Source organism: Idiotropiscis lumnitzeri, chromosome 19 (assembly GCF_059441095.1).
Source record: "Idiotropiscis lumnitzeri isolate Australia: NSW breed Sydney's pygmy pipehorse chromosome 19, RoL_Ilum_1.0, whole genome shotgun sequence".
Lineage (NCBI taxonomy): Eukaryota > Metazoa > Chordata > Actinopteri > Syngnathiformes > Syngnathidae > Idiotropiscis > Idiotropiscis lumnitzeri.
Genome location: NC_142409.1, coordinates 9,180,471 through 9,192,954, shown reverse-complemented (window position 1 = coordinate 9,192,954; position 12,484 = coordinate 9,180,471). Strand labels below are relative to the sequence as shown.

Here is a 12,484-nt window from a genome sequence, read left to right as displayed (position 1 = left end):
ACTCGTCTTAAGTTGCTCTGATAGTTTTTTTTTTTCCAAACATATCCACTTAAAGTATTCTATGGGGTCTGAACAGGAAAGTTCAAACAAAAAAAATAAATAAATAAACACTGATTCTACAGAGCGGCTCGAGGAGATACTAGAAATAAATAATTCGTAAAAGTTTGATCAAGTTTTGCATGTGCTAAAAGTTGACAACATCTTGCGCTGTATTGTTGTTGTTGTTTTTTTCCCAGCCTTTTGACTCCATGTGATGCCCCTCACATGCGGGTAAGGAGAGCCACAGTTTGAGATTAAATCTCGGGCTGGGCAATTTACCGAGTTAATTTCGCATTGACTCAACAGCTTATTAATGCCGACAATCATTTTATCCTGCGTTAATTCTGTTGGTACTTTTTTTTTTTGATCTATACATATTTACACAAAACCAATTAAAATCAAAACATTTTGAGTTTATTGTATTCAAGGAATAAAAAAGAAATGTAGATTCTTCTAGTTTTGCTTTCTGTAACATACCGAAACATAATGTGGGGAGAGGGAAAATAAAAACGGTTGTTCTTCCTGCATTTTAATGTAAAGCTTTAACGGGCCTTAATTTCTGCATAGACAAAACATTCATCAGACATGTCAGCAGCACTACTTGCAGTGTGTTTCCTTTCCTTACAATGCACCTGTCTTCTCCTTTCTTCTCTTCATCCTGATAATTATTGACCTGCTCGAGGTGCTGATGGAGGCGTCGGTGGTTGATGTGGTGGGCGTGAGGATAGAGGGAGGGGTGATGTTTTTTTTTTTTTTTTTCCTACTTCTGCTAATCCCCCCATTAAAGGGGCTTTTGTTCAATAATGCCGGACAGTTTCCGGAAGTCGGATTAGCACCTCTATTATTTAGCAAAAGAAATGATAGCTCACACTCAAATGAGCCTCGGGATGTATTGAAGTATGGACACTTCATTAGGTACACCTGCACACTAGATTAGTCTACTATTGGGGGTGTGGTTTAGAAGGATTTGCTGAGAAACAGGCATGTTTTTGTTTTTTTATATAATGAAGGTATATTTTAAAAGGAGACTAATAAGTGTTTTTTTTTCAGCCCCAATTTATCGCGCATAATATATAGTTAACATTTGCTGCATCATTTTTTGTCATAAATCTATTTCGACCCCAAACCCTGGACGTCCAGCCAGGTTCGATCACTCCTCAAGGCCCATGACACTGCCTTCGGGTCAGGTGACAGAGCTCGGTTCAGTGTGGCTCGTGCTGACCTGAAGAAAGGCATTAAGCTCGCCAAAACGGACTACAAGAGGAGGCTGGAGTCCCACCTTGCCAGCAACAGACCATAGAGGAACACGATGTGAGGCAAAGTCCTCAAAGCAGGATCTTCAACCGCTCCCTGGCTAAAGCAGTCATCCTCTCCTGCTTGAAAACTTCCACCATTATTCCTGTCCCCAAAAGGTCACCCACAAACCACCAGAATGACGACCGTCATCATGAAGTGCCTTTGAGAAACTGGTTCTCCAGCACATCAGAGACTGCCTTCCTCCCGCACCGGAGCCCTACCAGTCGTCCATCGAGAGCCTGCTGACGTACTCTCTCTCTACCCGGTACGGCGGCTGCACTGAGGCAGACCGAGTGAGGCTCCAGAGGACAGACAAAACAGCGCTTGCCCCTCCCTGTCGGACATCTCCACCACCCGGTGCCTCAGCAGAGCCCTCAATATCATTAAAGACAATACTCACCAAGCTCACACCTGTTCGACCTGTTGCCCTCTGGCAGGCGCTACAGGTGCATCAAAACTAAGACTAATAGACTGAAAAACAGTTTCTTCCCGAGAGCCATCTCCATGCTGAAATCTCACACAAAACTACCCTTAACTTGCAGAACAGCGACGTAATGTGTTTTTATTTATCCAATTTTGTATTTATTTTCTATTTAATTATTTAATCAATCTAATTTACATATTTAAATTATTGTTGCATTGCACTGGAGAGGGGAGCTCTCTAATCTCGTTGCACACTAAGTACAATGGCAATAAAAGGCTTTCTGATTTTTTTCTCATTTTACAAAACATGGTCGTTTTTTGTTTAAAAAACGCTTTACTATACATGGTCGTCATTTTTTTTCAATGCCCTACTATACATGGTTGTTTTGTTTTTTTTTTAAACGGCATACAAGGTCGTTTTGTTTTTTTGTTTTTTTTTAACACCTTACTATACATGGTTGTCATTTGTTTCCTTTTAAAAAAAACGCCTTACTATACATGGTCAATTTTTGTTGTTGTTGTTTTTTAAAAAGCCTTCTATACACGGTTGTTTAAAAAAAAGCCTTACTATACATGGTCATTTTTGGGAAAAAAAAGCCTTACTATTCATGGTCGCCCCCCCCCCCCCCTACAAAAAAAAAGCCTTGATATACATGGTCGTTTTTAAAAAAAAAAAAATAAAAAAAAAAGCCTCACTATACATGGTCGTTAACAAAAAAAGCCTTACTATATATATATGGTAGTTTTTTTTAAAGCCTTATTAGACGTGGTCGTTAACAAAAAAAAGCCTTACTATACATGGTCGTTTTTTTTAAAAGCCTTACTATACATGGTTTAAAAAAAAAGCCTCACTATACATAGTTAAAAAAAAAAAAGCCTTACTACCCATGGTGTTTTTTTAAAGCCTTACTATAGATGGTTGTTTTTTTATTAAACGCCTCACTATATATCGTCGTTTTTAAGGCTCTATATACATGGTCGGGTTTTTTTTTTTTTTTTTTTTTTAAGCCTTACTATACATGGTCGTTGTTTTTTGTTTTTTTTAAAAAAAGCCTTACTATATATATATGGTAGTTTTTTTTAAAGCCTTACTAGACGTGGTCAGTTTTAAAAAAAGCCTTACTATAAATGGTCGTTTAAAAAAATAAGCCTTATTGTACATGGTCATTTTTTGGAAAAAAAAAAAAAAAGCCTCACTATACGTGGTCGTTAACAAAAAAAGCCTTACTATACATGGTCGTTTTTTTAAAAGCCTTACTATACATGGTTTAAAAAAAAGCCTTATTATATGTGGTCATTTAAAAAAAAAGCCTCACTATACATAGTCGTTAAAAAAAAAGCCTTACTACCCATGGTTGTTTTTTTATTAAACGCCTCACTATATATCGTCGTTTTTAAGGCTCTATATACATGGTCGGGTTTTTTTTATTTTTTATTTTAAGCCTTACTATACATGGTCGTTGTTTTTTTTATTTTAAAAAACCACCTTTCTATACATGTTCCTCGTTTTCTTTTTTTAACGCCTTACTATTCATGGTTGTTTTCTTTTTTTCTTAACGCCTTACTATACATGCTTAATATTTGGCAAATTCATTTGGTCCTTGGTTTACACCATGGGTCGACGTTACGAATGTCATTCTATTAACTTTTCTCCACACGTATTTGACATTTCCTACACATTTACTGGCGCTGTCACGTGACTGCTTAGCCAACGGCGCGTTCTACTTACGAACCTCGTCGTAAGGACCGCGAGAATCTCGGCCGAGCATTCAAGGCCATCATTCTTCCGCACATTTCGAATTAAGAGACGCTTTCAAATGGGGCCGACGATTGCCGTGTCTAATTGACACGGCGTGTTCTCGACTCCCCACTCTTCACTGCGCGCGCGTGTTCGTGTGTGTGTGCGCGCGCGCGCGTGTGCACGCGTGTTTTAACTCAGTGCACCAAGTTGACAAGTGGAACTAAAAGGGTTTGGGGTTAAATAATAGAGAGGGGCCAGCACAAAAGACTTTTTCCCCTCCTCACCCTCTCATATGAAGTCGCACTTCAAAGGCGACTTTCAATTGAGATCCAACTATCTCATATAGTGTGTGTGGGAAGAAAAGCATCGTCCATGTTGTTTGCTCGCTGCACAAAGCGCACATAGTCACGCACTTCAAGGCCAAGACACGCAGGGTTTCCACCCACTTCCACAAAGTCCTTTTTCATGCATTTTAACTCAGCCCAGAAAGATCACTTTGAACACTGAAGCTAAAATATGAGCATAGGTGCACAATAGAGGGGAAAAAAGTATTTCTCCTCTTTTCTAGCCCGACATAAAGCACGTAGATTAGCGTTTCCGACCCCATGGGGAAACGAATATTACACTCTTTGCAAGCGACGCCTTTGAGGCGGCGGACTTGTCCCCCCCCCACCCCAAACCCAAGTCTTATCATTGCACTTTGACTCGGCCATTGCCATAGAAATCTTAATGCAGTGGCACAGTGCCCCCCCCCCATCCCAAAACAAAAACGAAGAAGGGAAAAAGCGCAGCTTTTGTGTCTCCATGCACTTTGAAGTTCGGATCAGCGGTTAGTGTTGCTTGGCATGCACCACCTCGACAAGTTAACACTTAACACACACGTTCTACATACAATAGAGACGTAAAAAAGGCCTAAATTAAAAAGACAGTCGTTTTTCAAAGCTTAAATTTTGACCTAAAAAGAAACACCGACAGCATTAGTGCAATAAAAGTGAAATGAAAGACTTAACACAATAAGATATAGAAAAACATTGTAAAGAAAATGTTTGAACTGGTCAGGTTGCAGACAGCCCCTCTCACAAAAAAAAAAACTTACGTAGAAATTTCTACAAACACAAAATGTAAACCTCAAAACACACACGAACTACACTTCTCGAGAAAAAAAATAAACGCCCCTAAAAGAAACGATGCAAAAATATTAAGTACAAACTCACGAACACGCCGCAATAAGATGAAGCAAGTTTCTGCAAAATTAATAAAGACAAGTCACACCATTTTCTGGGGAAATAAATACATTTATGAAAAATTACAATAGAAAAAAAATAAGACACTGAAAAGGTCCCTCCTGCAAAAAAAAAAAAAAAAACATGCAACCAGGAAAAACATTTTCTGCATGGGAGGGGGGGGACTAATGTGTCTTTCTTATAGAATAAAACAAATCATCCCCCTTTCTGCAAATAAAGAAAAAAGTGTGTGAAAGTGTGGAAAAAGTCTGCCGAACAATAGAAGAGGTTGACAAGAGCACGTGAGTTTGCAACAATGCACCAAAAGGGAACACTTCACATGAATTCGCCAAGATTTACTTCAATTACAAAAGACAAGGCAGTTCGGTACGAGACTTTTGAGTGCTGCTCGAAGCTGGGAAAAAAAAAGAACCTGACTTTGTCCAAAAGCCACAAAAAAAACGTGTTCCAACGTTTACAATTTCACGCTCAGTATTTCAAAAGCAAAAAGTCGGACGACGCTCTGCACAAAAGCAGACGCGTCAAAAAAAATAAAATAGAAGTCTGCATACAAAACTAACAAACAAGGACAACATTTACAAAACTTTTACAAAATTTACATTTTGGCCTCGAGGAGTTTCGGAAACGTGCACTTTGGTTCTTGGATACAAAACCAGACTGAAAATAAATTACGAAAAATGTATATACAATTGCGATTTACCAAAAATAAAAATAAAATCAAATAAAAAAGCGCATGGCACCAAAAGCATGCCCGAACAATCTACGTCGGGGTGGGCAAAGGATTGCGAGGCACGTGCCAAGTTTTAGTTTGTTGTTGGAGCAGTTTTTTTTCCTTCATAAAATGAAACGCATTTGCAAATAATGCGTTAATGTTAATTCATTTGGCATTCAAATGTAAAACAAAATAAAGTACATGTACATTTTCCCATTAATTAAAATTGTGGTTAATAAATCGTGATTAAGATAGCAGAATTAATTTCGTAAAAGACCACGTTTGTTTTGCTTTTTTTTTTTTAAAACAGATTGACTAGGTTTTTAAGAAAAATGGTAGATGTTTGGTTTAAAAATATAGCCTATATTTAAAAAGAAACAATTTTACAATTTCGTTTATTTTAAAAATATATATTTTTAAATAAAATCCGATAGAAAATTACTTTACTCTCCTCAACTATCTACAAATGACAATAGCCTGTCCAAAAAGTTTTTTAAATGTAATATTTGTGGTGGGGTGGTGGTGTTTATTTTCTAAACAAAATAAATAAATAAATAAAATTAAATTAAAAATCAAGATCAAAAGAAAAACTTCAAAACAACACAAATAAAATTTCCAAAATATTTACGGAAACAAAATTCAAATGTTCCAGCCGTATTTGTTTTCAATACAATGAAAACTCTTAAGATAGAATTTTGCGCCCCTCCCACGTTTTTCCAAAAACAGCTAAATGTGGTATATTCGATGATTACTTACTACATATAAGCTATATATATTTTTAGGGTGGGGGGTAATAGGCAGAAAAACTTCCATATATTCCCTTCCTTTAAAAAAAATCATCTGCCAATGTGTCCGTTTTTTTTTTTTTTTTTTTGTTTTTTTTTAAATCACCAAGGCCCAATAGCACAACAGTTTGCCCACCCCTGCACTACAAGAATGCACCACAAAATCCACAGATGATTTGAACACGACTCGGTCCATAAAAAACAAGTCTTTTTTTTATCGTGCCAAAAAAAAAAAAATGCTTTTTTTGGCAGCGAGTCTAGAAATTGTCCCTCAGGTCCCGTTCCCTATACGAGGACTCGTCGTCCTCAGTGGCCGAATTCGGCGTGGAGGGCCCACTGTGGGCCCTGCTGGCCCCGGAGCTGTGGCACACGTACCACTCACTCAGGTTGGCAGGGTGCGAGGAGGTGGCAGAGGCGGGGATCCCTCCTGGCGGTGGCGGTGCATCACGGCCTGGGTCCGAGGAGGGGGACACGAGGGAAGGCGTGGACGACTCGTAGCCGGAGCTGGGTGGTGGCGGGGACTTGCAGTGCACCTTCATGTGTTTGCGCAGCGAACTCGGGTGAGTGTAGGACTTGTCGCAGCCGCGCACTTTGCAATTGTACGGCTTGTCGGACGTGTGCACGTGCGAGTGCTTCTTGCGGTCGCTGCTGTTGGCGAAGCGCCGATCGCAGCCGGCGAACTCGCACTTGAATGGCTTCTCACCTGGAATTGCAAGCGCAAACAACAATCAATTATAAGTTCCATATTCGTGGCATTCCACACGTGCAAGTTGCTCACGTGAGCAGAGAAAACAAAGACTAGACTGCAAAAGCATACAGCCTACAAAATACAATATTTTAAAATGTGCGTGTGTGTGTGTGGTGGGGGGCGCCTAAAGCAAAAATATCCAACAAAAAATGTAATCATCCAAAAATATACAATATTTATATGAAACGCAGTGTTTGTGGATTGGATATTTAACGTGCAAGCTATGCATAGAAAACTGAACAAGAAACTAACCAATCAAAAAGGACATTTTTTTCAATCATTAAGAACCACATTTATCGACAGATGCGTGATTAGAATTTTAACATTGAACCACACTGTTTTTTTTGTGTGTGCGTGTGCGTGTGCGTGCGTGCGTGTGTTTAACACTTGAAGGCCAGGTTTGCTTGGAATTTGCAAGGTGTGAAGCCAGCTAACATTTAATTCGTTTCCATACATTGCGCGCACACACACACACACACACGCACACCCACACACACACACACACACACACACACGGGACAGTGAATAAATTAGGCAGAAATCAACTCTTGCTGCACCATGAAGGCTTTCTGAGCACATGTAATTGGGCCTGTCTAATTATACTTGCGCTTTTTTTGAATATCAATTTGACCTTCAGCTGTTGGGTTGAGAGTGCCAATCAAGGATATTAGTGTAGTACAAGAAAGCGTGGAGGAGCAGGCAAGACCCCAGGGGCGGACAACAACCCCCCTGGCCCCCACCACCTAGACAACCTCAATCATAACCACACTTTGGAGCTTTAAACGTGATGTACTAAAAATAAAGGAGCATCAGGCCCCTCGGGAGTCAAAATTATTTAACAGATTTGTACTTAGGTCATGTGAGCAAATGACATGAATAATGCATAAAGCATGCACTAAGTGTGTGTGTAGCCAGTTTGACTCAACATTTTAAGGCCACTAACAAAGGGGGGGGGGGCTTTATTTTATTTTATATAAGTCAGGCATGTTTGCTACTGCCTATGCCGGTAATACATAAACCGCGGGGGGGCTTTTTCCAAGTCATGTGAGGGCCACTTGAGAAAAAAAAAATTCTAAGAATTGGTTTTACTCAAGGGTCCACATCAAACGTAACGGCGGGCCCAGACATGGCCCACATGCCACAGGTTGCATACACTGATCAAACCCATGCAGGTTGAATTAGGTCATTTTATTATAATTGGTCAGGAGATCATTTTACTTCGTAATGATTGTAATATAAGCATGATGGCGGCCATGTTTTATATAAATTATCCTTGAAGCAACGCATATAATCCTTTCAAGAGCTATTGAATTTTACAAACAATTAAACATAATTATGATCAATTTTTTTGTAGTTTTGATTTTAGTTGGGCAACGCAGCTATGTATGAGCAGTCTTCTAACTTTTTTTTAAGTCTACATAAAGCCCATTTGACAAAAACTGATGAGGGACACTGTTGGCAAACTAAATTTGTAACATAATCTAAACAGCATGCTTTTCAAAGATGTTTTCTTCTCCATCAAGTCATTTGATTTTTATGAAGTCCTCAGAGGATGCATTTTATGTCAAAATGTGATTGGGGACTGTGATTTTTTTTTTGTTATTTTTTTCAAGGGAGGCAGTACTACACGTGCCACATGAGTGATATGTTGAGATGCGCATTGCATGCTAACTGGGGGGCATTGTGGACGACAACAAAATGTCTAAATTTTTCTTTTGTGATATTATTTGATAAAATATGTGGCATTATGTAATATAAACAGCAGGGGTAGTGGAAGATATTTTTCTCAATCAAAGGCCATTTTACTTTGATATGATTATCTGAGGACACATTTTATGAAAAATATGACATGTCAAAAATTTCGCAAGATATTTTATGGGTTCGATGTTCAGACGTTTACAACAATGGCTTAGTCCAGGTTAAATGTGCGAGGGGGCCATACGTGGCCCACGTGCTATAGATTGCACACCATTGTTCTCTTGGTGGCATCATAGGCAAAGTTGAGTTATTTGTTTTGTCCCATTTACTATTAGTAGATTTGTAGCCACCGACGCTGTATTAAAAAATAAATAAATAAAACGTTGTGTCAAGTCAAAAGTCTCAAGGCCAAAAACATTTGACATTTATTCTACTACATGTTTAAGTTTAGGTGTCGTGAAAAGTGGAAATTATCTATTTAATATACATCAGTTATCTCCATTGATGCCAGCAAATATAGTAATGGAGGGGGTATACTATTAAACACTTCCACTAGATGGCAGAAGGTTTGATAATATTCCTATTTGGTTTTTTGTTTTTTTAATGTCAAATATGTGCCTTGGCTCAATCAAGATTGGATTAAACGTGCAGACTGAACAATAGACCTTGAGTCAAAATGCAGTAGAGGGCCACGTTTGACCCACACGCCATATGTTGCGCACCCATGCATGTTGACTCATGGACAGGACGAGCCATGTAGCTTTTCTTTTCACTATCCATGCTAATATATTTTAGTAGGTGATATTAGTATGCATGTAATATGAACGGGGGGGGGGGGGGTCATCCATTAGCCATTTCAGATTTGTAAAATTTTGTGAAAAAATAATGCCTCACATGTTCATAATTGCATGTTGTATAGTAAAATAGTTTAGACTTTTTAAAACATGCTTTGTCCATGGTGGTGGTGGTGGTGGTGGGGGGGGGGCTCACACCCCACAGGTTGCACAGGGACAGGGACATTCAGTAGCGGTATTGATGTCATTGCAATAAAGCTGGCAGGCAACAAGTGTCTGGACATCACGGCGGCAAACTTAAGTTAGCGTGCGTGAGCGCGCGCCTTTACGTGTACGTGTGCGTGTGTGTGTGTGGGGGGGGTGTCACTAATAAGACGTGCACCTCTCTTTTGTGCTGTCGTGTAAACAAGAGGTCCAAGCGTCAAACGCTTGAGTGAGCTGCCATAATCCTCCCCTCGTGCACCCCCCACCCCCCCCCCCAGAAACCACAACACCCAAAATTATTTAGCGTCATAAAAACCGTGCAAACGCATAGAAAGACTAACCTGTATGCGTCCTTTTGTGGATTTTGAGGTTTTCCGAGCGCGCGAAGACTTTCCCGCAGCCGGGGAAGGGGCACGGGAAGGGCTTCTCCCCCGTGTGCACGCGGATGTGATTGACCAGCTTGTACTTGGCCTTGAAGGGCTTGCCCTCGCGCGGACATTCTTCCCAAAAGCAGATGTGGTTGGCCTGTTCGGGTCCGCCGACGTGCTCCACGGTCACGTGCGTGACCAGCTCGTGCATGGTGCCGTAGGTCCGCGCGCAGCGCTTCTCTCCCGGCTCCAGCCACTTGCAGATCAGCTCCTGCTTGATGGGCTGCCGCATGTAGCGGAAGAAGGCGCCGCTTCCGTGGGGCTGGTGTGGGTGTGGGTGCGGGTGGTGCGCACCCAGGTTCAGGTTGAGTCCCCCGTAGAAGGCGTCGGCACGGGTGCCCGCCGTCGCTAAGTGCTCCGAGCGAACGTACACGTCTCCCGGTAGTCCCAAGCGGAGTTGGCCACCCGGAGGCTGCTCTTGATGCAGCCCGGAGAAGAGCGCATGATTGCCGGCGTCGTGGCCGTAATGCGCGGGGTAGCTACCTGTTGTCGAGACAAACATTCCAGGATGAGATGCGGCAGCGGCGGTGTGCTGGTGGTGCTGGTGGTGGTGGTGGTGGTGGTCAGCCAGACCCGGCATGGCGCGGAGGAAGTCCCTACCTGCTGTCAGTGCCTGAGCCGGGTGCGTCATACCCGAATAGGGCACCGGCGTCGCCCCGAAAGCTCCCGTTTGACTGGAGACCACTTGGCTGTGGCCTGCCATGTGATGATTGTGCTGAGGCTGGTGCTGCTGGTGATAATGATGGGCTGGGCTGATTTTGAGGGCCGCCGCGTGCCCCATGTGTTCTGGCCCGAATGGACTCGGCCCCAGGCGGGGTTCCGCAGTCATCTCCCCGGGGTGCGCGTGAGCCATTGAGTGCGGATGGCTGCCGAACCCCGGGAAGCCTGTCACGCTCGGAGGGACAGGGTGGCGGGGATGATGATGATGACGATGATGATGATGATGGTGGTGGAGGTGGTGGTGAGCCCCCGCCAAGTCAACTAATCTCAACGCCGCGTTCCGTTTGGAGAAGGCAGAGTCCATCGCGGGGCTTCCCAGCGAATCGGCGCTCATTACTCCCCGATTTTTTTTCTTTATTTTTGCACTTGACAGCGGGCAAAACAATAATGATGACAAATGTGTTTTAATCGCAATTCAAAAATACATGCCCCCCCTCCCTCCATAAAAAAAAGAAAAAAAACTTTCTAAAGTTGCGCCTAGCGGCGGGGCTACATTCGCTGGGCAGCAGGACGCATTTGATGGAGAATAGCGGCTCGCGGTGGGCGCTCGCAGCCCGCCGAGCCCAACAATCGGGCCGCGCTCTAATTGGTCAGAGGCGTCTGATTGACGTCACCGAAGACACTTTTCCAACCAGAAGAAAAATGGTGACAAGCGAGCGAGAGCGGGCTGCGCATGCGCGCTGCCGCCAGGCAACACCGCAGAGGGGGGGGAAAGTTATGCAAAGCGTTATTGTATCATTTAAAAAAAAGAAAGGGTGGGGGGGGTTGTTAATCCGGATACATGTCGGATTCTCTTTTGTGCTCGGAGGTTTTTAAAAAAAAAAAAAAAAAATCCCAGTCAGGGCGTGTTTGGTTGAATTGTGCCTTCCGATATCTTCATTGTTTAAAGAGAGATGCCAAAGGAAAAGTCGCCCTTAAAGGAGGACGGTCCCGAAATCATAAAAGCCAGCAAAGCGTTCATTGAGTCCTCCTATTTTTGGTTCTGCTCGTTTGGCGCAGCTTTCCGAATCATCACGCCGCCTCTTCGTTGTTGTCGTCGTCGTCCAAAAATGAAATCAAGTCAAACAAACGGCGTAGGACCTGTTGTCACGATCCGGGCTAATTTGGTTTGTCGGCGTCGGAGGCGAAGCGGTGGCAAGCAGCAGATGGTTGCCAGAGGAGGTGGTGCCTGCCCGTTGCAGGCTGCTGCATTGCATGCATGCGCGGGGAGGGGGGGGGTGGAAGTTGAAAAAGAAAATCGGCGTGTGACTAAAAAAGAAGTAAGCCGATGGAAAAATTGACTTTGTTCGCCGCGTTGTGCGTTGGAATGAGACGAAACGAGGCATTTTTGAGCACGTGAGAACGCAGCAAAGGGTAAAAGTTCGTTTTCCTTGGCGGAAATTTGCACGGATCTGCACGAGGCTCGGCATATGCATTCAGTGTGCTCTTAGAACGCTTAAAAAACAATCAGAGGTATCAAGCAGAAATATTCAGAGTGTAAATCAATGCATGGGGAAATAATCCCATTATAGAAAGCATAGTGAACGTGTACCAAAAATAGCCCCTCCACGGTTTTGAATTACTCACATTTGCACGCTCCAAAACAGCTTGATAAACACTCTTGCGAGCCATTCCCTCTTATAAATATTGACTCACTTTTTTTTTCAAGTCTA

At 42.4% G+C, this 12,484-nt stretch overlaps 1 protein-coding gene across 2 annotated transcripts; it reads right to left on the bottom strand.

Annotated features, from left to right (window-relative positions):
- Positions 1–6,320: 6,320 nt before the first annotated feature.
- zic4 (zic family member 4) lies at positions 6,321–11,916 on the bottom strand. Of its 2 annotated transcripts, XM_088283044.1 has the most exons (3): positions 10,713–11,916; positions 10,026–10,595; positions 6,321–6,943 (listed from the first exon to the last, which is right to left on the bottom strand). In XM_088283044.1, exons 1-3 carry the CDS (start codon positions 11,164–11,166, stop codon positions 6,498–6,500), a joined length of 1,470 nt encoding a protein of 489 aa, XP_088139170.1. In that variant the 5' UTR covers positions 11,167–11,916; the 3' UTR covers positions 6,321–6,497. The 2 variants fall into 2 exon arrangements, with proteins under 2 accessions (XP_088139170.1, XP_088139169.1); XM_088283043.1 differs by having other exon boundaries at positions 10,026–11,916.
- Positions 11,917–12,484: the final 568 nt, after the last annotated feature.

Coding starts and splice junctions, on each gene's coding strand:
- zic4 (XM_088283043.1), bottom strand. CDS start 11,166: ATGAGCGCCGATTCGCTGGGAAGCCCCGCGATGGACTCTGCCTTCTCC. Junction 6,944..10,025: donor CCACAAAAGGACGCATACAG/GTTAGTCTTTCT, acceptor TTGCAATTCCAG/GTGAGAAGCCATTCAAGTGC.